The sequence below is a fragment of the Lepus europaeus genome, chromosome 13 (genome assembly GCF_033115175.1).
Source record: "Lepus europaeus isolate LE1 chromosome 13, mLepTim1.pri, whole genome shotgun sequence".
Classification (NCBI taxonomy): domain Eukaryota; kingdom Metazoa; phylum Chordata; class Mammalia; order Lagomorpha; family Leporidae; genus Lepus; species Lepus europaeus.
This window is the reverse complement of record NC_084839.1, coordinates 27,416,117-27,442,029: the sequence shown is the minus strand read 5'-3', so window position 1 is coordinate 27,442,029 and position 25,913 is coordinate 27,416,117. Positions and strand designations below refer to the sequence as shown.

At 52.5% G+C, this 25,913-nt stretch overlaps 1 protein-coding gene across 1 annotated transcript in view; it reads left to right on the top strand.

The window, feature by feature from the left end:
* Positions 1-25,913, top strand: part of CAPN13 (calpain 13) — a 55,238-nt gene that overhangs the window by 11,067 nt on the left and 18,258 nt on the right. Inside the window, exons 2-9 of the mRNA XM_062210173.1 lie at positions 2,370-2,442; positions 3,438-3,553; positions 9,344-9,480; positions 14,541-14,715; positions 15,775-15,849; positions 20,190-20,275; positions 23,923-23,997; positions 25,378-25,523. Of these exons, the coding sequence (XP_062066157.1) occupies positions 2,370-2,442; positions 3,438-3,553; positions 9,344-9,480; positions 14,541-14,715; positions 15,775-15,849; positions 20,190-20,275; positions 23,923-23,997; positions 25,378-25,523 (883 nt within the window). The remainder of the gene's footprint in view (positions 1-2,369; positions 2,443-3,437; positions 3,554-9,343; positions 9,481-14,540; positions 14,716-15,774; positions 15,850-20,189; positions 20,276-23,922; positions 23,998-25,377; positions 25,524-25,913) is intronic.

Below are 25,913 nucleotides of genomic sequence, written 5' to 3'. Positions count from 1 at the left end.
GAGGCCTCGTGTAAATTTCTGATTTTATGTGTGTTCCTCTGCCATGTTTGGCAAAAGTTGGGTCTATGTAGACACCCTCCCCTGAGCAGAACAATTTACTTACGTTATTTTCTGGCCTTTTTTCTGGTTGAGTTTAGAATTCGCTAATTGTGCTTTTCATTGCTTCCTTCCTCCTGTTTCATGAGGCTGTGTTGGTGGTGGTGTTTTCTTTTCTTTCCCATATCTAAGAGTTGGCTGCCTAATTCGTGTTTATATTCTATCATGTTTAATAATGACTGCGCCCGAGACTCTGGCTTGGCCTGTGGGGGCAGCCTTTTTCATTCTGCAGATATTACAAAAGAACAGCATCAATATTTATTGGGCACGGACTCTGTCAGCTGCTGTGCTAACCTCTGCACTTTCTGCTCCTCGTTCGCAGAGCGGCAGGTCTGGTTCTCCTCCGCTGCAGGGGATAATCCTGGCATCAAGCAGCTGGCCCTTGCCATGGTGGCTCTATCACGTGTTTCTCCCACCTGGGTGCACCTGTTCTGTGTTCATGGCCATTTTTCCTGGAAGGATACTGAGGCTTAGCCAAGCAGAGCGGAGAGCTCCAGGCTCAAGGTCTTGCGGGGAGAACTGTCATGGCAGAATCCACACCAGTTTGTCTGCCGGGGCTCTCCAAGTGTGCCCACCATGAGGAAGGGGCCCCAGCCTGTGGAAGTCCCATGAGAGGAGGGCTCTGGGTGTCCCTGCTCATGGCAGCAGCCTCCTTTAAGAGCTCCAACTCCTTTTATAGTATGGAAAAAGTGCGATGGAGTGGGGGGTGGGGTGGCACACTTGAGACACTGAGGTGCCAGCACCCCGTATCAGAGTGCTGGGATTCGAGTGCCATCTCTGTCCCTCTGCTGCTCCCAGCTTCCACTCGTGAGTCTGAGAAGACCAACATGGAGTTCTGGGCTCCTGGCTTTGGCCTGACAGCCCTGACTGTTGGGGAGTGAAGCAGCAGGTGGAAGATATTCATTCTCTCTCTCTCTCTCTCTCTCTCTCTCTCTCTCTCTCTCTGCCTTTAAAATAAAAATAAACAAAACTTCATTTCAAAAGCTCTTAGGGTGCCCCCAAGGTGTTTTAAAACTGGCTCCGTGGCCCCAGCACACTGCCAGACTCACTCAGGCAGGGCTTTCTTCCCTGCTGGCTTGTGTTGGAGGAGACACGGTTCTGCCCAGCCTTGGCTCGGGCCACGCGACCCCCACCTTGCAGGCCTGGGCCTGAGTGTGTCCCGCCTGGCATCTGACGGGCTGGAGTCTGTTGGGGAAGGGAAGCAGTGCAGGGGGAGGATGCCCTCAGCTGGGTGAGGTATACACTTCTGTTTGTCCCGGAGTCTGCACCTCCACCAGGAGACTGGCAGCTCAGGCAGGGCTGGCAGGTGCTCCTGGACACATGACTCTGTACACTGATTGCTATAGAGCCAAAGAATACATTTACAGCCCTGCCCCATACCCTGGGAACTTGCTTGTCAATATGAGAAGAAATGACACAGGCAAAATTACCAAGCTATGCAACTTGTACCACAGAACTGCAGGCAGAGCTGCACTGAGAGGTAGCTGAGACTAACACCGAGGGCTCCTGGTGCACACAAACCTCGAGGCCTGGCTGTGGCTGGGACGTGAGACAGACCCTGGCACAGTGTGCCTTGAAAGTGCGTGCGGGCCCCCTGCAGGAACTCTCACGTCAGCTCAGAGTCCCCCAAATTCTGCCAGACACTGCTGCTCTCTGGAATCCTTCACCCCGCCTCACCCCGCCTCACCCCGCCCTTTCTGTGGCTGGCAGGTGCTTTGTGTGTTGGAGGTCAGGGAAGAATTAGACACTGAGTAAACAGCACTTGAGACAAGGGCCCAGGCACCTTCCGGTCTCAGTCTGAGTTAGCCGCATCTGAGCAGTGGGCAAAGAACTGAGCAATCACACGCTGTGTCCCATGTGGCATAAGGCTGGATTTGAACCTGGAGTCCAGAATGCCTAAGCTTCGGTATGAGCTGGTCTGGTACTGTATTATATTTAGAAATGTCTCCTCTAATACAGATATCCCATTCCGTTTTGTCCATTTGCAACCTCTTAATAAAATGCTGGTTTGTGGAGGACTATTTGCTACAGGAAGCTTGAATCCTCATTTACGTTATCCTCATGCAGTTTGTGTGATTATTATTGCCTTTGATTCCTGACTTCCTAGTAGCAGGAAAAGCTGAAGAACAAAGGGAAGGTTCCAAACTCTGATTTTCAGTACTCACCTAAGAATTAACCTCGGTCCCTCAAAGACAAAGGGAATGATGTTTTAGGAACCCCCCCTGGGACATAGAGGACGAAGGATGCTATAGTGTTTCTTCCTCTTTCCTAAGGATTTGTCAGCGGGCCCCCCTCACTTCATCCTGGAAGGTGTAAGCAGATTTGACATCCACCAAGGAGAAGCCGGTAAGTAGTCAGCATTTCCCTGGGAAGCCACTGTATCTTGGACCAAGTAGATAGATGCCCATCTGTACACCAGCCCATAATCCCCCATCTGGGCTTCTCCTGCCTGGAGAGATGATCTCTCCGTGGGCATCTTTGTGGCATGAAATGTCATGGCAAGGATTGATTGTGTTGAAAGTGTGGGAGGGAAGGGCTCCCATGACATCCAAAGAGGAACTCATGACCACAGTCCTCAGCAGGGAAGAGGAGAGAGATCCGGTGAGGGCTACCTGGTTCCCAGCATGCACAGGGGCTGAGCAAACTGAGCAGAGAAAAATAGAAATCTGGCTACTGCAATTGCATGGAACACTCTTGTCCCTGATGTTGGCAGCCAAATTTGCTATAACGTTAGCCCTGGGTGCCTATGGCCAAAAGAGAATCAGGATTATGTGGGCTCCTCAGCTTCACCCCAGGACTGGCTGGGGCATCTTCGCCCCATCTTCTCTCACTGTCAGCTACCACCGCTGCCACGAACACCACCAGCCCTTTCCCCATCTTGCTCAGAACTGACCATTGAATCCTTCCCCCAGTGCTCTTTCAAAGGGTAAAAAACCACTACATCCATAATCCAAAAATCCAAAATTCAAAACGCTCTTAAATCCAGACTTTTTGGGGGCTGGCATAATGCCACAGTGGAAAATTCCACACCTAACGTGATGGGTTGCAGTAAGATGCAGCTGCACTACAGATGCTGTATAGCATTGCCTTCAGGCTGTGTCTGAGGTACCTAGGGAAGAAAAGGGTGTTTCGTGTTTAGACATGAGGCCCATCCGCAGGATATTTTCTTTGGGATATGCAAATGTTCCAGCATCCCAAACCTAGACATTTCTGCTTCCAGGCATTGCAGATACGGGATTGAGAAGGAGTTGTGCAGACCCTGGAGACAGGGACCTGTGAAATCCTGGGGAGGGGCTTCCAGGTGTGGCCAGTCAGCTTCCCGTGGCTTTACTCTTTTCCAGGAGACTGCTGGTTCCTGGCAGCGCTGGGCTCCTTGACCCAGAACCCACAGTGTCTGCAGAAGATCCTGCTACACCAGAGCTTTTCTCACCAGTATGCGGGGATTTTCTGCTTCCGGGTATGTATACCGCTTCCTGCACGACCAGGTTCCCTGGGAGCACAGGGAAGTGGCGAGAGGCAGGGCAAGTCTCAAGGCCTGGCAGCTGGAGAGAGGAGTTGGGGAAGTCCCGCCTCTACAAGGGACTGGCGTTTATGATCTGACAGCGCATGGGAAAGGCGAGAGTCGAGATGTTTTCATGCAAATAAAGAGAAATGGCAGAAACAATTAGCAAGAGGAAAGAGCTGTCGGTCAAGAACCCTGCAGCCAGCACTGAGCATTTGTCTCCAAGTCTATTCCCGTGCCATAGCGTGTTCTGTCGATTACAGGGGCTTTCTATGAAGCTGCCACACCTCCCTGGCTGAGTTTCCCTTCGCTATTCATTACTCTGTTCTCAAAAAGATCTTCCCAATTCTTGCACATTTATTTTTTCATGAGCATTAAAAAACCCTTTTGTCTAATTAAAAAGAAGCACCATTATGATGCAGAATGGAAGAGCCTTAAATTTATGTATTAATTTGGAAAAAATTACTGTTTTATTATTTTAATTATTCCTTTCCAGAAACATGGTATATCTTTATATGTATTCAGAACTAGTTTTATGCCCTTCTATAAAATGTTACGGTTATGTTTTCATATTGGTGCTGTGCCATTCTTTGTAAATTTATTCTCAAATATTTTACGATTTTGTACCGAATGCGAATGAGGTTTTATTCCTCTCATTTCTAGCTTGATGTTGCTGGAAAATAGAAAAGCTACTACTTATGTATTTAACTCTATCCAGCTACCTTACCAATTTTTTTATTAGTTCTTCTTTTTTTCTTTACCTGATAATATCTGTAAGTAAAGATAATTCTGTCTCTCATTTTAATATTTGTAAAACCTATTTTGTTCCTTTGTCACATGGCAAAGAACCTCAGTATTCTATTTTTTCTTTTAAAGATTTATTATTTATGTGAAAGACAGTTACGAGAGAGGGAAAGACAGAGTGAGAGATCTTCCATCTACTGATTCACCCCCCAGAGGCAGCTGCAGCCAGAACTGGGCCAGGCTGAAGCCAGGAGCCAGGAGCTTCTTCCAGGTTTCCTACATGGGTGGCAGGGTCCCAAGCACATGAGCCACCTGCTGCTGCTTTTCCCAGGCCATAGCAGGGAGCTGGATCAGAAGTGGAGCAATGAGCACTTGAACCCGTACCCATATGGGATGCCGGCCTTGCAGGCACCACAATGCCTGCCTTCTCTGGCTTTTAGTAACATACTTTCTTGATATTCTGTTCTTTCCACATACTGTTGAATTCAATGTGCTGGAAGTGCTGTTAGAATTTTTACCTATATCATGCATGAAATTGGTTTCTAAGTGATGTTATTTTTATCACGTTTGAATTACACTAGTTTTAAAAAATGAACTGATTATGCATGACTTTTTAAATATGAAGTAATTTGAATAACAGTTGCTAATCCCTGATTATCTGTTCTGTGAAAGTAAGATTGACCATTGTTGAAGGCCTACCTACTCTTCAAATGTGATTTCTTTAACTCTCTCAGAGTATTCAGCTATGGGTCTGCCTAAGCCTCTTATTTCTACTGGAATGAGTTCTTGAAATTTATGCTTTATGAGAAAAAACTCCACTGTTTCTTCTGTATTTCCAAATGTACTGCCATAGAGTTGCACGTACAATTTTCAGAGGTTTCATTCCATCTTGTAATCTATGGCTAAGCCTGCCATCTCAGTCACAGTGCTAGATTTTTATTTTTCCAGTTTTCTTAATCCAACCAATTGATATAACTAATTTTTTTTTAGCAAATTAACTTTGGGTTTTCATTTTTCTTATTTTTTTGAAATTTTTTCCTAAATAATTAAATTTAATTTTATTTTTAATCTCATGTTCTCCTTGTTAATTTTTATTGTTTGTTTATTTCCTGAAATTGCACATTTAACATCCTTAGTTTTTTCTCAGTAATATAAGGCTCATAATTTATCTCTGAGATCTTACCTGTTGCCGTCGATTTCAATATAAATGACTTCCTTTTATCAATGTTAAGATGTTGTGTTCTTAGTTTCATTTTTTTCTTTCACATGGTGGTTGTTTCTTTAATGTTTATTTCATTTTCTAGTGATTAAGTTTGCAGAGAGTAATATTCCAGTTGCTGGGTTTTCATTTTATTAAATTATGGTAAGAGAATATAATTTATACAGTGTCTGTCTCCGTCTGGGGAAATTACTGTTATTTGTATTTATGGCTGCATCCAGGACAGCTCCTGTAAGTGGTCCACTCGTTTGTCAGTTTCTTGTAGGGAATCAGTGCGTGTTCTGACTTGCAGTTGGCATCACCTGTGCTGCCTGTTTTGTCTCAGCCTCATTTGCCTGCTTGCTGTACCAAGATCTGAAACAGAGAAAGCTGCCCCTTGTAGCTTTTCTCTGAAGACCCCTGATGCTTCCAGACCTTCCGGCCAGCCTCTGCCTGTGGTCTTCTTTGCTGGTCAAGGGGTTATGATCTTGTCGTCTTCTTGTCGGCGTCGTAAAGCTTGCGTAGGGTCCCCACCTGCTGCTCTTACCTTGTTTTGGCCACGAGTTCATGTTCTCCTGCTGTCATCTTGGCACCTCGCCCTCATACTTCCCTTCCACCCTTGGCTGACCCTTTGCCATCGCTGTCATTTTCCCAGTGTGATAAGTGTGTCTCTTATACATAAGTATGTAAAAAGAAACTGAAAAGTCATCAGCCGCCACTGTTTCTTCCCTTTCCTCCTTGTCTTAACATTTTTCCTCTAACGTCTCCTCCATGGAGAGAAGCAAGACCTTCAATCACCTCCTCAGACGACAGGAAGTTTCACTGGCTCACCCTCGAGAACAGGGTCACACTCAGGCTTACCATTCTGGGATCCCATTCCTTTTCCTCGGAAATCTGTAAGCATTGCCCCACTGTCTTGTAGTATCTAACGGTGCAGAAGAGAGATCCAGAGTTACTCTGTTCTCCTGGCTTACAGCACAGGCCTCCTGGCTGCATGTCTGTAAGAGATGCTCTCGCTCTCTCTCTCTCTCTCTCTCTCTCTGTGTGTGTGTGTGTCTGTCTGTCTTTATGGAGTTCAGGAGATTCTCTAGACTCTATCTGGATATATATCTTCTAAAAACTCATCTCATGGGGCCAGTGCTTTGGTGTAGCAGGTAAAGCTGCTGCCTGCAGTGCTGGCGTCCCATATGGGTATTAGTTTGAGTCTCAGCTGCTAATGGCCTGGCAAAAGCAGCAACAGGTGCCCCAAGTGCTTAGGCCGCTGCACCCACATGGAAAACCCAGAGGAAGCTCCTGGCTCCTGGCTTCAACCGGCCCAGCCCTGACTGTTGCTGCCATTTGGGGAGTGAACCAATGGATAGAAGACCTGTCTCTCTCTGTCTCTGTCTGTCTCTCTATCTCTCTCTCTCTCTAACTCTGCCTTTCAAATAAATAAATAAATAACTTTTTTTTACAAAAAGAAAGAAAAAGTAAACAAACTCATCTCACCAGAATTCAGCATTTTCGATCTGAAGACCTGCCTCCTGCTCAGCCAGGTTTCCGTGCCTTTATTCTGGGCTTCCGCCTTCATCATGTTCTCGCTTCCTGCATGCCAACATGTGCACCCTGATCTTCCAACAGGTGCCCGGGTGCTGCTGCTGCTGCTGGTCCAAGGACCACACTGAAAGGCTGAAAGGCTCCAGGGCTAAGCTGTGTCCGAGTCTGTCCCGGGGCTGCCAGCATCAGAGGGAGTTAGGGAGGTGGTTGGGACAAGCTAAGGCCCAGGTGGGACACACTGTGCTCTTCCGCATGTGGTCCTGCAGGAGCGGCTGTGGTGCTGGCCTCTGCGACCTCCTCTTGTCCCTGTGTGCTCTGGCCCTGCTTCCAGAAAGGACCCAGTTCCCAGTGCACCTCAAAAGCTCTGTCAAAAACGCTACTGACTTCCTTATCAGACCCTTGGGTAAAAGATGGCACCAGCATGGTTCTTGGAGGCTACAGGCGTTGTCCAAATGCCAGCCCTCCTCACCCAGAGCCAGGAACCAGGACACACAGGTCAGTGGTCTCATTCTTGGCCACAGTCAGATCCACTGCACCCTATCTGGGAATGGAACTCTTACATGTGCTCCCTTTGCGTAGACAGAGCAAGCCTGGCCCCTGTTATCAGGGAGGAGAAGAGAGGGGAGGAAACTTTTAGAGGAAAACCCACCGCAAGTGCTCTTCAAGCCAGGACTCTCTCCCTCTTCCTCTCTCTGTCGCTGTCCCTGTCCCTATCCTCCTCCCTCCCCCACATTGTTTTTTTAAATTTCCTTGAGTATATTCTACTAGAATGGCAAAGCATTTTCCTACATAAAACATTATCATTTTCCCATTACTTCAAAGCAATCCAATAAATAACTTTACAGTAAAAGGGCCTGAATGAACTCATTCTTGATGGCCAACTGTGCACCAGATAGCATCCTGGGTGCTGGACATCCCAGCTGTTAAAGACACGGTCCCCCTTCTCAACACCGGGCTCTCACCCTGACAATCTCAGCCGACTCTGCCGCGGCCCTTGGCCCAGCTCCTACTCTTACAACCAACCGACAGATGCAGAAGCTGAGTCACAGAGAATCAAGCGTCTTGCTCGGCATCTGGTGTTTGGATGATAAGAGGCAAAACCAGAATCCAGCACAGTCCCATCAATGACACTGTCTACTGTACGTTGCTTCACAATTCAACAGGAAGTCCAGATGGTTCTTCCAGGACCCCACTTTGTAGGAGCTGTGGCCAGGCTTTCGGGTGATCTCCCTCCCAATGCCGTCCCCGTGACCTCAACCTCCCCCTACCTCCGCACCTGCCCAGAGAATGTTGAGTCCACGGCTCTGCCATGAGCTCCTTTAGAGCAATGGCTCATTAGTGACAGTGATATCTTCACGGCTGTCTCCGCTGACATTGCCAGCTCTTCTCTGGAAGTGTGTCCTCAGCGGGACACACAACCTGGCCTCTGGGGAGTGCGACTGTGGCGAAGGCCATGTGGATGAGAGGCCACATCCACCCAGGACTCCGGAGCCCACCTGGCGCAGACTTGCCTTCCCCTTTTCTGATGCCCAGTCCTGAAGCCAGCGCAGGGGAGGCCAATAAAGGGGCACAAGAGGCTGCTTTGTCATGCATTTCCCTCACGGGCAGTGCCTCCGGGTGACCCACCCAGAGCTGCACTCTAAGGTTGAAAGCAGTCTGTTCCAGTGAGGGGCACCTGCTTCACCAGTGCTCTTAGCAGTGGCAATGCCACCCAGTCTCATGTCTCAGCTGTGACAATAGGGCCAGCGGGTGGAAGGCAGGCCACAGGGAGGCTGTCACTCTTGTCCTTCCCAAACCGGGCAGGTCGTTTTGCCTCCAGTCCCCCACCCCCATGCCTGCACAGTCCCCCATGGCCTGGGGGTGTCTTCCCTAGATGCTTGCTACTAGATGCTTGCACTCCACCTCCTCCCTCCAGTCTCCAGCTCCTCATGGCCATCCTGCTCCTCCCCGCCCCCTGTGGTTGGCACGCGCTCCCCGTCTGCCCTATGCGTGCATCTCGGTGCTCTCGGAGGACTTGCCTGTTAGGCCACAGCGAGTAGCGAAGCTGAACTAGAACCCAAGGCTCTTCCGCCCTGCCTGTACTTTCCTTGCTACCTTGGCCGAGGGCTCACTCTCTCCCTCTGTCTTCTGCCCAGCAGCCCGGATGGCATCTCCTTCTGGGTGAAGTTGGTGTGGTTTTCTCCTGGGGGGAGTTGATGGTGCATCCATGGTGTTGGGGTGCAGGAGCTTCCCCACCTCCTCTGAGGCGTCTGCCTGTCTCTCTCCAGTTCTGGCAGTGTGGCTGCTGGGTGGAAGTGGTGGTGGATGACCGCCTGCCTGTCATGGACAAGGCCTGCCTCTTCGTGCGTCCTCGCCAAGGCAACCAAGAGTTCTGGCCCTGCCTGCTGGAGAAAGCCTATGCCAAGTAAGTAAGGCGCCCTCAGCCCAGACTTCCCACGCTGGCCCTGCTGGCTCAGTATCTCACCCTGCCAGGCGCTCTCGGCCAGCTGGCCCTGCAGCTCCCCACGGCTCTCCCGAATGTGAGCAGTGCCCCTCGCGGCATCAGAGCCTTTGCCACCTGGCTGAGCATCCTCTGTGAACAGTCACCACCTCGAGGGTCAGCACTGGGGCCACCAAGAGAGGCCAGAGGCACTGAAGAAAGGGGCAGCACTGCAGTGGCCAGATAGAGATGCACAGACAATGTTACTGCCAGGCTGGCGTGTGACTGCAAGTGGAACTCAGTTATCTCCAGTAGTCAAGGTGTATGTGAATACAAAATCCTCCTGGGTTCAAGTCCGCTGTATAAAATAGCATGGAGTTCCAATATAACCCACATGTCGCCTCTCTCATACTCTACATCATCCCTACATTACTTAAGGGTACCTAATAGAATGGAAATGCTATGAGTAGTTGTTACCCTGTATTGTTCAGGAAACAATCACAAGGAAAACAATGTCCATGCATGTTCCATCTAGAGGGAGTTTAAGAAGCCGTTTTTGATCTGCTATTGCTTGAAATGGCAGACACAGAGCCAGCAGATAGGAAGGCGCACCGTGCAGCCTCCTGTTCATGTCGGATAACAGGACAGGACAGAGCGGTAACCAGTCCCGGCTTTCCGACTCACACAGAGTGAGGCTGAGGCTGCAGGGAGCACTGGCACGGAGTGAGGCCTGGGAGGGTGGGCGCCGTCTCACAGAGGCGGAGATGTGTGGGAAGAGGAAGCCTCGGGAATGGGACTGATCCACGCGAAGCCACGGGGTGGGACAGGTCACGCTGGGGCAGGGATTCAGCCGCTACCTGCTGCTGCTGGCGAGCTCCAGGGTTTAGAAGCATCCCAGGTCACACGTGTTGCCTAGACGTCTGGGATTCCTCGTGTTCAACAGATGTCCGCTGAGTGCTTAGCCATACGCAGCACTGAGCATAGCATTGGGGCAGACACTCCCGGGGGATGTGTGCATGCATGTGTGTACATGTGTGTACGTATGTGCACATGTGGGTGTGACGTGTGTACATGTGTGTACAGGTATGTGCATGTGGGGGGGTGGGATGGAATGCTGTCATAGAGACCCACACAGGTGATGAAGAGATGCTGAGCCCTTCCACAGTCAGCAGAGTGTAGATTAAAAGAGGACCGAGGCATCCTGCTTCCCCTAGCAGAACCCCCACCGAGCCTGGGGGCCTCATGGCCTCTCCCCGAAGCCCCAAAGCCCTGTGTCTCTGGATTCTGCTGCCCCCTAGCCCAGTCTGTGCTCATGGGATTGCTGTACCAAGCGGCGAGTCAGACTGGGCAAGCTCAGGTCAGAGCCCCGTGGTTCCAGTAGACTGTGGCCAGGGCCAAGAGGCTAGTGAGCCAGTGGCCTGTGGAAGGGAACATCTCCCTCAGAGGGGGGCTGGGTGGCAGGCAGGCACTGTGAAGGACCCATCAGGGCAGAGAGATCATGGCCAAGCACCACACAGAGTAACATCCTTGGAGAGAGAGTCAGAAGTTGCACAGGTCACTGTTTCCAGCCCCTGCTTTCCCATAATGAGAAAGCTGAGCCCCCAGACAGCGACGGGGCACAGGCGTGGGCAGTCAGCCTGAATCCACCAAGCCTCCACTCACGTGCCTGGGAACAACACTGACGGCGGCTGCAGCCCTGGTGAGGGTGGCCCCGTGCCCCATGGGGTTTTGACAGCACCACCAGCCACCGTGGTCCCTGTCCCAGAAGTCATAATATCGAGAGTAAGGGGCCCGAGACCTTCCCTGGGTTCTTTCCTTTGAGGCAACTTGAGTGTCAAGTTCACTCTCACTTCCAGTGTCAGGAAGAGCTGACCACTGGCTTTGAGAATGAGGCCCTGAGAACAGCCAAGGTCGCTGAACCTGTGCACGTGTGTGGGGAGGTTAATTGACTCCTCAGCGGTGGACACAGACACGGCCGTTAGCTTTGCAGTGTGGGTTCAGCCTGCATCACTCAGGCCCTGCTTCTCACTTCTGGAGAAGGGGCAGCTTGGTGGTTCACTGGAGAATGAGAAAATCTTTGGAATAAAAGGATGACTTTGACCCCATTTTGTTAACAACTGACCTAAAGCACTCATTCAGCTTGAAAAGAAATGGAAAAGTGGACAGGGCATCCGCATGGCCCAGCCTCAAGGAATCCAGCAGGGGATAAAGCCATCCAGCTCTCTGGAAGCTGTCCCCCATATGTCCCAAGAGGGAGCTGCAGCACGCAGGGGTGGATCCAATGCAACTCGGGACAGCCCGGCAGAGCCGCACGGGCCTCCAGCGGCCCGGAACCTTACCTTCCTCTGTGAAAGACCCAAGACTCGGGATCAGGGAGGTGAGCCGACTCACCCAGGGTCACGCAGTATTTGATGCCAAGCTGGTCAGGTGCTTTCCCACCATTCCTTGATCATTCTGTCCTACTGAGAAGGGCTTCTTGGTTTGCTTCCTTTGGAACTCGGCGTCTGGCACATGGGGAGCCAGCACAGACATGGAGGTCCCATCTGTTCCCCTGCAGGTGTGTTCTTTTGCCCCACTGGTGTGGGCAGCACTCACATGAACACCTGGACCTTACCTGCTCAGTTGTCCTCCTGCTTGGGGAGCGTGGACATGAATTAGCCGAGTCTGTTGAATGTGGGGGAGAGAAGAGCTTGCATGGGGATTTTTGTAAACGCCCTCCCCCGAGGTTGGAACATCGAGAGGAGAGTGGGCATGAGACTAGGTTGGCTGCACATCCACCCACCCGGATAATCTGCAGAGCACAACTGCAGTACCACACCCTGCTGGCCACCCCTGCCCTCGATCCCAGCACTGGCCCCTGCTGGCTGCTCCTGCCCTGGATCTCTGCACTGCACCCTGCTGGCCACCCCTGCCCTGGCTCCCAGCACTGCCCCCTGCTGGCCGCCCCTGCCCTGGATCCCAGCACTGCCCCCTGCTGGCCGCCCCTGCCCTGGATCTCTGCACTCCTCCCTCTTCTTCATCATGGCTGGGCCCACGCTCTCCACAAATCAGGCTGAAGCAAAAGACGAGGACCAGGTTTTCTCAAAATTCCCCGCTTCAGGTGGCAAGGGATGGTGACAGCTGTGGAAAGCACAGCTCTCTCTGCTGTGCCTGCTGTCAGCCAAGGGGGCTAAGAGTAGTTGCCTGGCTCCCAAAGCGCTAGCAGGACAGAGAACTCGTGTTTATACAGCGGAGGGAGTGAGAGCTCCTTGTCCACACGCCAGCTACTGCTGCAATGGGTGTTATGGGAACTGTGGATAGACAGAAGGCGCCAAAGACACGGGCAGGGAGCTAGTGGGCCATGCGGGGTGGGGTCATTCCCATTGGCTGTGGTAACTGCAGAATTATGTGTGTACAAGACCCTGCAGGAGGCCCAGACCCTAAGGCAGTGTCTATGATGGGGTGATGGGGGGATAGTGCCCATGGCTGCTTCCAGGCAGGCCTCTGGGTGTGTCCCCAGGAAGGGGCTGACACAGTGAGCAGCAGGTTGTATTGGTGGGCTCTAGAGTGGTTCCAGAACCCCAGTCCTTGTGAATGTCCAGTACCCTCAGCAAAGCCTTCAGTTTTCTAATTTCAGAAACACACACACGGAGAGAGAGAGAGATTTCCCAAATACTGATTCACTCCCCAAATGTGCACATACACGTGTGTGTGTGTGGGTGTGTGTGTGTGTGAGTGAGTGATGGAGGCTGAACTGTGGCTGAAGCCAGGAGCTGAGAACTCAGCCCTAATCTCCCACATGGGCGGCAGGAACCCAATTACTTGAATCCTCACCCCTGCCCAGGGCGTACATAGCAGGAAGCTGGGGGTGGATCCCTGTACTCTAATGTGGAGCTCGTGTACCTTAACTGCTAGGCTAAACGCCTACTGCAGCACTATGGATTGAGGACCAGGAACTGGAATCCGGGAGCATCAAGGAAGTGGAGCAGTGAGACCCAGCGGGGCATAAGCGTGGCTAACCAGAGGCTCTGCTGTCGGCGGAGTCAGTGCTCCTGCAATCAGAGCCTAGTGCCAGCCATAACCTGAGTCGGAAGGAAGGAGAGACAGGACGCTAAGGTCTGCAACCAGCCCTAAACAAGTTGGTAGAAATCTGTCACGTGGTACTTGCTGTGACCACGCCCCTTTGTCCTGTGCAACCTTGGCTTTCTTTAATAAAACACTTCCTAGGGCTGGTGCTATGGTGTAACAGGTGAAGCTGCTGCCCGTGACACACCAGCATTCCACGCAGGCTCTGGTTCATGTCCCAACTGCTCCTGTTCTGATCCAGCTGCCTGTTAATGGCCTGGGAAAAGCAGAGGAAGATGGCTCACATGCGTGGGCCCCTGCCACCCACGTGGGAGCTCCTGGCTTTAGTCTGACTCCGCCCTGGCTGTGGCGGCCATCTGGGGAGCGAATCAACAGATAGAAGATCTCTCTGTCTCTCCCTCTCTGTGTGTAACTTTTACTTTCAAACAAATAAGTGAATCTGAAAAATAAAAATCAAAAGGCACCAGGGCTGGTGACTGGGAGTCCTTGGAGGGCAGAAGTGGGGTCCTGCTCATGTTTTAACGTACACCCTGCCTGGTGTCTGGCACACAGTGAGAGCTTAACACTGCCACCAATCAGAGCAGGAAGCTGTAGATGCTCACTGTAATAGCATCCAGTATTGGTGTGCATGATGCTCAGCAAACCCCATGAGGCCGAGCAGCTCACCCCAGGTCCCGCAGCTAAGCCTGTGGCGAGGCTGGGGCTCGACCCCTGGCCTGTGACTCTAGCACCTGTACTGCCCACCTCCACACAACGCTGTGCTCGTGGGATTGTCTAGTTCCGGAAGGCCAAGGAAGCGAGGCAGGGAGGCAGCAGACTGCTGGAGTCCCAGCTGGATGCGTGGCAGGGGTGGCTGTGCTCCAAGCGGATCAGTAGTTCCTCGCCCACGAAACATGCAGAGTCAGGGCAGCCTCCTCCCTCCCCAGAGACGGTCAAAGTGGCAAAGGCAGCCCCAGGATAATCCGACTTCCCCCTCCCAGGCTACGTGGATCCTATTCCCAGCTGCACTACGGCCACCTCCCTGACGCCCTGGTGGACCTCACGGGAGGAGTAGTCACCGCCGTCAGCCTGCACTCGTCCCCTTCTGACCTGGTGAGGGCAGTGAAGATGGCAGCCAGGGCAGGCTCCCTGATGACCTGCGCCACGCGGAAGGGGGTGAGTCGGCTGCAAAGCTGGGACCTGCTGCTTCCTTGCGACCAGGAGCGGTAGATTCCCAGGTGACTGTCGGGGGCGGGGGGGGGGGAGGGGGGGAGGGCATCTACTGGGGAAGGGAGCTGCAGCTGCTGCCGCTGCCACAGGTGGCTCTTTTGGATTTTGTCTTGAGTTTCCGTCGAGCCCTGTGCTCTCTGATTCTTGCTGGCCCCAATGGGAGGGCAAGAGGCGCACCTCCACGTTATCTGAGTCTGTCTGAGTTACCTGGCTCCCTGTGCAGGGGGACCATTCTCACACTCTTTTTTTTTTTTTTTTTTTTTTTTTTGGACAGGCAGAGTGGATAGTGAGAGAGAGAGACAGAGAGAAGGGTCTTCCTTTTTGCCGTTGGTTCACCCCTCAATGGCCGCTGCGGCCAGCGCATCGTGCTGATCCGAAGCCAGGAGCCAGGTGCTTCTCCTGGTCTCCCATGCGGGTGCAGGGCCCAAGGACTTGGGCCATCCTCCACTGCACTCCCGGGCCACAGCAGAGAGCTGGACTGGAAGAGGGGCAACCAGGACAGAAGCCAGAGCCCCGACCAGGACTAGAACCCGGTGTGCCGTTGCCACAAGGTGGAGGATTAGCCTGTTAAGCCACGGCGCCGGCCCCATTCTCACACTCTTTACACATGTGGGCCTTGAGTCACATGTTCCTGATCCCAAATGCCACCAGAAACCCGGGATGCACTCAGAACCCAGTTACAGCACAAGGAGGGGGATTCCTGGCCCCTGTAAATGGCCCAGCAGGCACACTCTGTGCAGTGTCTCCCTGATGGCCAGTGGTTGGCCTAGCAAGCAAGATCTCAGGTCTCTGTGGGGTACCTTTAGCAAGCCATGGGTGGTTCTCCTGGGGCTGGACCTACCTGGAACCTCCACACCCAATGGCCTTCCAACTCCACCTCTCTAGAAGAGAATTCTAGGCACCGACACCTTCCCCAGTGAGCTGGGGGGACCCAGCTGGCTCTGCCCTTCTCTGAATTGAGTGTTCCACATCTGTGAGAAGTTTACCTTGCTTTCTCCCCTGCAGCCAACAGATGAGGCCCAGGTGATGGGGAACGGGCTGGTGGATCAGCACGCCTACACGGTGACCGGGGCTGAGCAGGTAAGGCTGGCCACAGGCCTGGTGTCTCTGCACTGGGCTCAGCTCAGTGTTCTCCCTCTACCTGGGAGCCAGCACAAAGGCCCCCAGCAAAGCTGCCAAGAGCCTTTATCACGTGCACTCCCCTGGTACCCAGTACAGCCAGCCTGGAGTCCTCTGTCTGTCCAGAGTTCCAGGCACCCACGCCCCACCTGTCCGAGGAAGCTACCTGAGACACACTGTCCTTGAGCTGACTCAGGTCAGGATGTCAGTGTGGCTGCAAGATTCAACCCCAGAGAGGAGGAGCTGACTGCCCCACTAGTGGACTCTGGAGGGGAGTTTGCCCTGAAAGGGGTTTCTTTGTAATGTACAAGCTGAACCACTATGGTGAAGACCACTCCAAATAACAGGCGCTTAAACAAGACAGAGGTCACTACTCCCTCGGGGAGGCAGGTGATCCAGAGCTCATAGGGGGCTCTGCCTTCCTCGGTTCGGAACTGCCATCTGGGAGTCCAAAGCCAGCTCCTCCCAACCCCCTTCTCTCCCAGGCAGTGCGGGAGAAAGAGGCCAGGGCACACTCGTTCATCCGTGTCGGGGCACGGACCATTTCCTCTCACTGCCCACGAGTCTGGCCATAGTCCCATGGCCCCACCAAGGCCAGGGGTCTTCTAGCTGGACCACCACATGCCTGGAGGAACCTCTGTCTCTGTGCAAAAGAAGGAGGACATTGCTGGAGGGCACCCTTGCCCTGGAAGGGAGAACTGACTTGGAATGGACATAAGTCTAAGGAGGTCAGTGGGTGGAGTTGGGCCTGGAAGACTCTGATGAAGTCCCGCCTCCTCCATCCACTAATGCAGAAGCTGAGGCCTGCCCAGAGAGATGTCTTTCACTGGGATCCAGAGACAGCACCTGTGACACGGCTGGTGCAGCCGCCACAGCTCCTCACCTCTCATCTAAACATCTCCCATCTCTATTTTTCTAGCACTCTTTACATCTAATGATAATTTGTAAACTGAAAGAGGCAGAGTCTAACCCCCAGGACACATTTCCCACAGGTTTATAGAGCAAGGAATGCAGAGTATCAGGTTCTATCCCATGCTTGCACCACCTCCCTCTGCATCAGTCTCTCCCCTGGCCAATGACCTGAGGCCAGTTGCTCCATTGGTGGAGAATGTCCCAATTCATAAAATGGGGACAATATCTCCTGTCTCCCTAGTGCCCCCTCTGGGGTATGTCCCTACTGTCTCCAGTAGGCATCTAATGCATACTTGTTAGATCAATGAATAGGAGCACCGGCATGAATGAATGGGTGTGTTGCCCTTGGCTGTGAAGGTGACCCTGCTGACCGACCATCCCAGAACATATGTGAGGAACTCAAATGTCGTTTCCTGCCAGCGAGAAAGAGCTTCCTCTGATACACGCAGCCCAGAAGAGACCCTGGTCGTGACATCACCTGACTCCCTGCCTCTGAACTGTGCAACATTCCCTCTGCCCCTCCAAGGGCCTTCCCTGAGGTCTCCTTGATGGCAGGCAATGTCACCATCACCACTAGGCACGTATGGACATGCCTGTCCCACAGCTCCCCTGTCCCAGACATGGCCACGTCTGGGGACAGAGAATAGACTTTATGTCATGTGCCAGTTTTGCTCAGTTGTCAGCGCTGCCTGGATTACCAGGCTCACCAGTTTGTGGCTCTGCCCCCAGACTGCAGAAAGAGAGCTGTGACCAATGGGAAACGCCTGTGTTGGGCTGGGACCAAGGGAGTCGTGGTACCCACACTGACTATTTGCCACCCTTGGACAAAGCACTTTATAAACATTGAGACAGCCTTTCTGTCTCCTCTGAATACAGGGGCGATGGGGCTTGTGTAGCCAGAGGTCTCACTGGATGTGAGTGTGTGCAGGGGGTGGCTAGAGGTGGGCAGTGTGGCTGTGACTGCCGGGCCACAGAGCAGCAATGAAAATGCCTCAGCTGGTGGGGGCCGCTGCTGATCCCATCCACGGCCCATATGCTTTGCGACACGCACAGTGACTTGTTTTTACGGCACACTGAGCGATCTGATCAGAACACCTCTGCTGGGACAAGAGGTGATCAAGACCGCGTGTCCCATGTGGTCCATTCCCCGCAGCTGCCGTTCTCCAGCGTGTGCTCTGAGGACAGACAGACTGGCTGTGTCCTCTGTAGAAACAGGTTTCCAAGGACACTGGACAAGTGCAGCTTGCATAGCCCCTTTTTGGAAATTCATGGAGTGTGTTAGCTTCTAAAAGGTTCTGAGAGAGTCTGCATTAACCACACAGGTACTGCTTGGATTTCTTCCTACGAAAAACTGTTAATGGTCAGTGGAAATGGTATTCAAGAGAACATATCTGAGGAACCGCTAGTCTAGGTTTAGATAACCTGGGCCGCCTGTTGGCCTTTTCTGAGAGCTGCCTTGGGATAAGAGTATGGTCAGTAGCCAAGGAAGAAGCACATGAGCCAGCCCATTCTCATCCATAGCAATGACCTTGGCCTTGAGGGTGACCCCGGTGCTCCCTGGCCAAGGCCAACATGCTTCTCAGTAGGGTATCGTCATGAAGGCATGACATAGTCATACAAGGGCCCGAGAGTGAGAAGGTTGGAGCGCTGACCCACAAGTGCTGAGATTAAATGAGCCTGTGAATGTAGAAAGCTTTGTAATCTGCTCATCCTTCCTCCAGGCGGGACACAGCCAGGAAGATAAATGAAGCTGGCATTCTTTCTTATGCACCTAACTCGGTCAGCAACTCCCCTGGGCGAGGGGGTGAGTGTTATCTGCATGCCTCATTGAGCCCTGGCCTCAGCCCCTTTGAGTCTCTGGCTGATTTTCTTCCCCATGCTAACTGAGCCCCCTCACCCTCCACTGTGCACAGAGGGTGGCTGTAAAACTCCTTGGGCCACAGGGCAATTGTTTCTCATGTCCCTGGCCCAGGGGCTCCATCAGATGCTGGTAGTTAATAATTAACTCTGTGCAAGGCTCAGAGTGCCTGGAGGGGCACAGAGAGGGGTGAGAAGCCTGGGTTTGTGCCACTGAGAGCCAGAGCACCTTCCACTGCAGTGCCAGCCAGAGACAGGGAGCAGAGAAGGACAGCAACAGATGAGCTCCCGAGTGCTTAAGTGACCGTGCTGCTCCTTTATGGTGATGACCTAGAGTTCATCCAAGAACCTAGCCCAGTGGCTCCAGTGTCATATTCAAGGTCAAGGTCACAGGCATACCCAAGAATGGATCTTCACCCATATACAATTCCAACATTAAGAGCCCAGAGTTGGGGAACAGACAACTGGAATCACTGCTCTGCCCCTGCCACTTGCCCTGTGTCCTTGGGAAAGTGCCTAAACTCTGATGCTCATTGCCACCTCTGCAAGGAAGGGACAAAGGACCTAACACACTAGTGGGTGGCTGGCTTGGAGCACTGCCTCCCCACAGGGGTTCTCTTCCACGTTGATTGTGGTTTTCTCAGTCTCCCCTGCCTCAGAATCAGCAGGCAAGCTCGGTCCCTTCTCTCACCCCTGCGGGTCTCTGTTGCTCAGACAACATTGACACAAAGCAGTATCATGGCTGTGACTCAGTGGCATTTCAATGCTCTTGCTGGGCTGAGGGCTGCTGGTTCCTGGGACGTGGGCTCAAGGGCCCGCCCTTGTTTGCTTGTAGCTTTCCTGTGTGTGGGTAGAATGGAACAAAGGGGCAATCTTGGCCTCTGCAGTGACTGATGATGAGCTTCCCAGGGGCAGATAACCGGGAGAAAAGTTTACATCATTGTGGGCCACCTGCTCGCAGACAGAGACATCTGGTTAGTGCTGGGATGCAGAATGAGGAGGGCTAGCCTTGGGCTATAGCTCTCAGGCTATCCCACTCTAAATCATATCAGCCTCTTCTACCCTCCCATCTCACTCCAGTGCCATGGAAATGGTGCCGTAGCTCCTAATGGGCTGGGAGCCAGGAAACAGGCTGTGTCTATGGAATAGAGATGCTGCCTGTGACAGGGCTTGGCAGGCCCTGGGAACCCATAAAGATCTCTCCTATGCAGCCTGAAGCAACATCACTGCCATTTATCTGCTGTTGCCTCTCAGCTCGCCCAGGGTTCTGGGTGCAGTCATAGGGGTGCTGAAGTGGCACCTGCCCTTGTGAAGGGCCAACAGAGATGGGCAAGTTTCTCCCCTCTCTCATCCCAACACCACGCAGGCATCAGAGACATGGTGGCTTGTTTGCTTTCATTTTTCTTCCTTGGGCTGCAGCCAGCTGAGGTCTGAGGTTAAATTCATCCTTGCAAGTAAAAGGCAGCTGTGCTCAGATTCCCTCTGCTCTGACTTGCACTGGAGAGCCCTGACCACTTCTCTGTTCTTTGCAGATCCAGTACAGGGGAGGCCAGGAAGGACTCATTCGCCTGTGGAACCCCTGGGGCAACACGGAGTGGAGAGGGCGCTGGAGGGATGGGTATGGCTTCTGGAAACTTCTCCCCATTCTTCCCTGAGAGGCCAGTATGGAGGGGACACCCTGCCCACATGGGCAGCATCTCTCTCGCTGACTGTGGGTTTTACCATAGATCTGTCTGGTTCACACCTGGTATGGCTGTCACTCTAACTCAAGCTCCCATGATGCCATTCACTGAGTACCTATTAGACACCTATTGTATTCTCTGTATTAAGTGCCCTGTGTTTGGGGGAGGGGGTGCTGTGGGATATATACAGTTGACAAGAGCCAGTGTCTCTCCTCCAGTTGGCCATGGTCTGGAGCCATGAACCCACATACCTAAAATTAGCACAGAGGGCTGGAGGCAGGGCAGGAGCCAAGCCCTCATTTGACCAGAGAGATGGAGAAAAGGAACGCCATCTTTTGATGGGATCCCATGGGATTCTGGTACGGAGGAGGCTGCATCATCAAGATGGAGAAGGCTTCCTATGTAGGGGGTGGGGAAACAGAGGCAGGGGTCTGGACAACCTTCTGCCCAGGGGACTGCAATCCTCAGTCCTGCCTGCTGACTTGGACTCCCACTGTCCTGGGTGCTGGAATAGTGCCTTGCTCACTGTGGGAGTGGATGCTCTCAGTGCCCTTAAGTAGGCCCCAGCAGGGGCCAGAAGAGTGGTGCCGGCATTCCCCAAAGAGCCAGGCTGGCCCTTCACCATTGCCATTGGGGTTGATCCCTGGTCCCCCACCCCCTTGCTGACCGAGAAGGAGAAGGTGGCCCTGGGAAAGACAGAGGGGCGGCACCAGGCTACTTGTTCTTCCCAGCATTCCCTGGGGCCCAGCCCCATGGTGGCTCTGCAGGTCTGTGTAGACCAATAGAAAGAGCCATGGTTCAGTGGCCACCAGCAGCATTGCTGGGGAGGGGAACGTGATCGGAAAGGAAATGAAATGCATCCAAAACAATAGGAGGACAGGGCCCAGCAGGAGTGAAAATCAATACAGTGAGGACAGTGAGTTCCCAAAGGAGACGCAGAGCCAACCAGGGCTCTAGGCCCAGGTCCAGGCTGCAGACTCTGGCTGGCCTGATGCTCTCAGATATGCTGTGCAGTGGTCGCTGATTCCAGGTGAGCCTGAGCAGCTGGTGTGTGCCTGGCACATGTGGGCACTCTGCACATGTGAGATGAATGCAGGACTGGGGTGAGGGAGAAAGAAGCGAAGGGAAGCAAAGCAGAGTGATGGGTTACAGTAGCCCTGGCTGTGGCCTCAGGTGCCCCTGAAGAGTAGATCCAGGCTCCTGCCCATCCCTGCCCCAAGAAGGGGAATGAACTTGTGAACTCCAAACTAAGCCAGCTTGGTCACCCCTCTTCCCTCTGATCCCTCTATTCCTCCCCCTTCCCTAGGGAAATCCTAATAGCCTCTATCCTTTCCCAGTTCTCATTCCCATTCCTTACCCCAAGCTGCCCAGTACAGCCTGAGGTTGAATTCCTGATGTGGATTTGGCTGGGGGGGGGGGGGGTGGGAATGGAGAGAGGGCGAAAGGCAGTGACATTCCCTGGGGGAGGGTGGGAGGAGGCACAAACCCACCTGAGCTGATGGTTCACTCATGTCTCCAACTAAGCATCAAGTCCTCTGTGAACCTAGCAAAGGCACTCGGGAGTAGGCAAGGAGAACCCTGGGTGCCCCTGGGTGGGAGGGGACGTGCAGGACAGGACACAGGCCAGCCTGATGAAGAGGAAGGTAAGAGAAGGAGTATGGGGAGCTGGGCTTGGGGTGCCCGATGCCTGCATGGGAACTTGGATTTGTAACCTACAGGTGTGGGCATTGCTGGGGGGCTTTTGAGCAGGGGAGAGGTGTGTGCAGGCCAGGGCTTGGGCAATGGATGCAGGAGCGGCAGCAGCACCAAGTCTATAGGTCACTGCATGGTTGAGTGGCGAGGGCCACCCACTTCCACCAGAAGCCAGGCTGGAAGGCAGCCATGGGGCCCGCAAATCACTGTCTGCACTGTCTGCAGGTGGGCAATTTCTTCCCTGCTTTTTAGGAGCAGAGATGGATGGAGCGCGCCGGATGGTCTTGTGCCAGCCGTAATTGAAATTTCACTCACACACACTTAAAGGCAAACTTGCATGAATCAATAGCATATTGATTTACACTACATTTATTTTCCCTTACACACTGCAGAAAATGTAATTATCCCTTAATTATGAAATTGCCATTTTACAATAACACATCTGACTGCCTCAGCCTGCAGCCGGAAGCCGGAGTGGTGGCCCCTGCCTTGTCGTCCTGGTGGGGAGGTGACCCGGGTTCTCCATGCAAGCCCTTTCAGGAGAAGGAGCTCATTAAATGTTTTATGCCGCTGGGCTGCTTGCCCGTGAGCATGGCTCCACTCTGAAAAGCGGGCAGACAGAGGGGCAGCTCCTCCCTTCTGCCTGTTGGGGGTCTCCTCATCCACAGACCCTAGGACTAGCTTCTGGAATAGCAGGGGTATTCACAAAGTGTCTGGAAAATGCACATTATTACACAGTTCTTTTACTTCCATTTTTCCCATGAACTTTTAGAATTATCCCTCATACCTCATTCCAGCATTAGCCAGAGAAGAAGGCAAACAACAGCTCACTTGCCTGCTGTGTCAAACACACGTGTTAAACACCTGGGATGAGATGGTGGCCAAGAGAGCCCACTGACCTCATGGCACTGGGAGCTCAGTGGGGGGCAGCATCAAAGAAACCAGCAGCAGGGTGCATTTTGCCAAGATAGGAGTGGTGCAGGGGGCTATGGGAGCTCAAAGGCACCGTAACAACCCTGTGTAGGGAGCAGGTAGGTGCACCGGGCCAAGAAAGTCATCCTAGGGGAAGTGTCCTCTAAGAGGAAAGATGAGGAAGAGACAATGGGCTCCACCGCTGAGGGAAGGAATGTTCCAGGTGGAGGAAGCATCATGATGAAAGCCGAGATGGTGGGAAAGGAGGGATTTCTAAGGAAATGAATTCAGCCATTATCACTGGAGTACAGAATCCAGGGTGGGAAGAGGAGAGGAAGTGGGAGATGGCCCAGGGAGACCTGGAAGGTAGGAAGAAACCAAGGCTCTCCTTAAGGAACTGGAATGTCACCCTGAGAGCAGGGGAATGACATCCCGTGACTATCCTATTGCTGTCGTTGCAAGGAGTGGATAAGAAAGTGGCCAAGACTGAGTGCAGGGAGGCTAGTCGGAAGTCCAGCAGGGAGATGAATGTAGTCTGAACTAGGGTAACCCCAGGAGGGCTGGAAATTGGTGGATGGCTTTGAGAGCAGTTGAGGAGGTGGAATCAACCAGTGACTAATGTGTGGTGACTGTCTGGACGTGGGAAACAGGAGTGAGAGTTACCCCCTGCTACTGCCACTCACGCAGTAGGTGGAGGAAGTAGATGAGTGTGGTCTGAGACAGGTGACTTGAAGTATCTACGGAGGTGTGGGGTGGACTGTAGAGCCATCCAGAGTTCACCGGCAAGGATCAGGCTGGGGACAGGTGTTTGGAAGTCATCAGCATACAGAGAATGACTTACTCCTGTCCCCAGGTAGATGACACTCCACCTGCTCCCTGGGACTAGTGGCGGCCTATGCAAAGCAGCCCTGCTGGCAACACCTGGATGAGATCAAACACTCTGCATAGGTCACACTAATGATTGTCTCTCCATGCTCAGGTCTCAAGAGTGGCAGGAAACCCACGATCAGCGGAAAAGCCAGCTATATGAGAACAGGGAAGATGGCGAGTTTTGGTATTTACCCTTCTTTACTACATAAAAATCCCTACTTTAGAAAGATGGACAGTACCTGTAAAGACACAACTTTAGAGTGAGATTTCCATGTCCTTTCCTTGTGTGTGAAGGTTATTTTAGTTACGAAATATTGTACCTTCAAGGACATTTTAATGGTCAAAAGGAATATTGGTACCAAAGGTTTCCTAGCAACTAGGAGGCATGGTTGTCACACCTCTGTCTACTGTGCGAACCACCCTGGCACTCCGCAGTCTCCCTGGTGTGATGTGCCAAACAGCAGCAGGAGGCCACTGCCCAGCTCTGGCTCTGAGTACAGGGGTAGACATCGGCAACACCACCCAGAAGTCAGGCAGGGATGGATGGTCTAAAACCACATTCTTGGCCAGCTGCTCATTTCTTTAATTAGAGGACAAGATGGACATTTATTTTAATAAATCTTTTTTTAAAGATTTATTCATTTATTTGAAAGGTAGAATTACAGAGAAACAGAGCCAGAGAGGGAGAGGGAAAGGGAGAGGGAGAGGGAGAGGGGGAGGGGGAGGGAGAGGTCTTCCATCTGCTCGTTCACTCCCCAATGGCCACAACGGCCAGAGCTGCGTTAACCCAACGCCAGGAGCCAGGAGCTGCTTCTGGGTCTCCCACGTGGATGCAGGGACCCAAGGACTTGGGTCATCTTCCACTGCTTTCCCAGGCCATAGCAGAGAACTGGATTAGAAATGGAGCAGCCAGGACTCAAACCAGTGCCCATATGGAATGCCGGCACTGCAGGCAGAAGCTTAGCCTGCCATGCCACAGCGCTGGTCCCAAGATGGACATTTCTTAGAGGGCTTGTTTGGTTTATTTATTGGCCTATCTAAATGAAATTGTGAATGTGTGAAAAGGAGCCCGGATCTGAATAATTAAGACTCAGAGGGACAAATGTGAGTTAGAAGGAAAGATATTCCAGTATCCCTGGTGTAACCACAGAACGAGGTGAGGTTTTCAGTGTGGAATGAGCTTTATTCTGAGAAAGACCTCAACAGTGATGTTCGCAAGAGGCTCTAGAGAAAGCCAATGCTTGCAGCAGCATGTAGGGCCTGTAAGCAAAGAGAACCTGGTAGTCGTTGTGGCCTGGAGAGGGCTGGGAATTGGTTAAGGAGATGGTAGTGCCAAGAGACGTGCAGAATTGAGGGTCTGACCCTGCCCTTGTCCTGCCGGCCACTGAACAGAAGGGTCTTGGAGGGGAGTGAGCCTGTGTCAGACTCAGGGCTTCAGGTAGGACAGAGGTAAGTCAATGGCTACTTCAGCTGGCACAGAAAAGGTACAGTAAAGGGGTGGAATCTGCCCCTGGGACACACCAGTGGTCATTTGCTGATACTGATGTGTATCTGTTTTTAACAGGATGTCATGTCAAGATTTCCAGGAGAACTTCACCTGCTTATACATATGCAACCAAATTCCAATCACCCTGGACCAAGGAAATATGTCCAATGAAAGATGGTCTCAAATGATATTTAAGAATCAAGTGATTCTAGGAAACACTGCAGGTATTCCTGGTATTGGTGGTCATTCTAGCATGGAAGCTATCAGCCCTGGCCTTGGCCTGGCTTCAGCTCTCTTTGGGCCTTGATTCTGGATAGACCATCACCCTGGAGCTGAAATGAGGGAATTTTACAGCCACTGCTTCTCCAAGGAAAATGACTGCTGATGGGGAGTGGGTAGCAGAAGCTCCAGTGAGCATCCTCTGGCCCATCATGGTCTGCCTCTGTCCATACCAACTCTCCTGGAAGAGGGGCAGGCTCTCTGCTTCTCGGTGAATGTTCAGGCAGTGGACAGAGCTGTGGAAAGAACACAGGACAGAAGTGAGAGCCTAGATTAAACTATTGTCATTGCCGTGTGTTAGCAATGTGTTAGATGTGGGTACATCTGACCTCTGG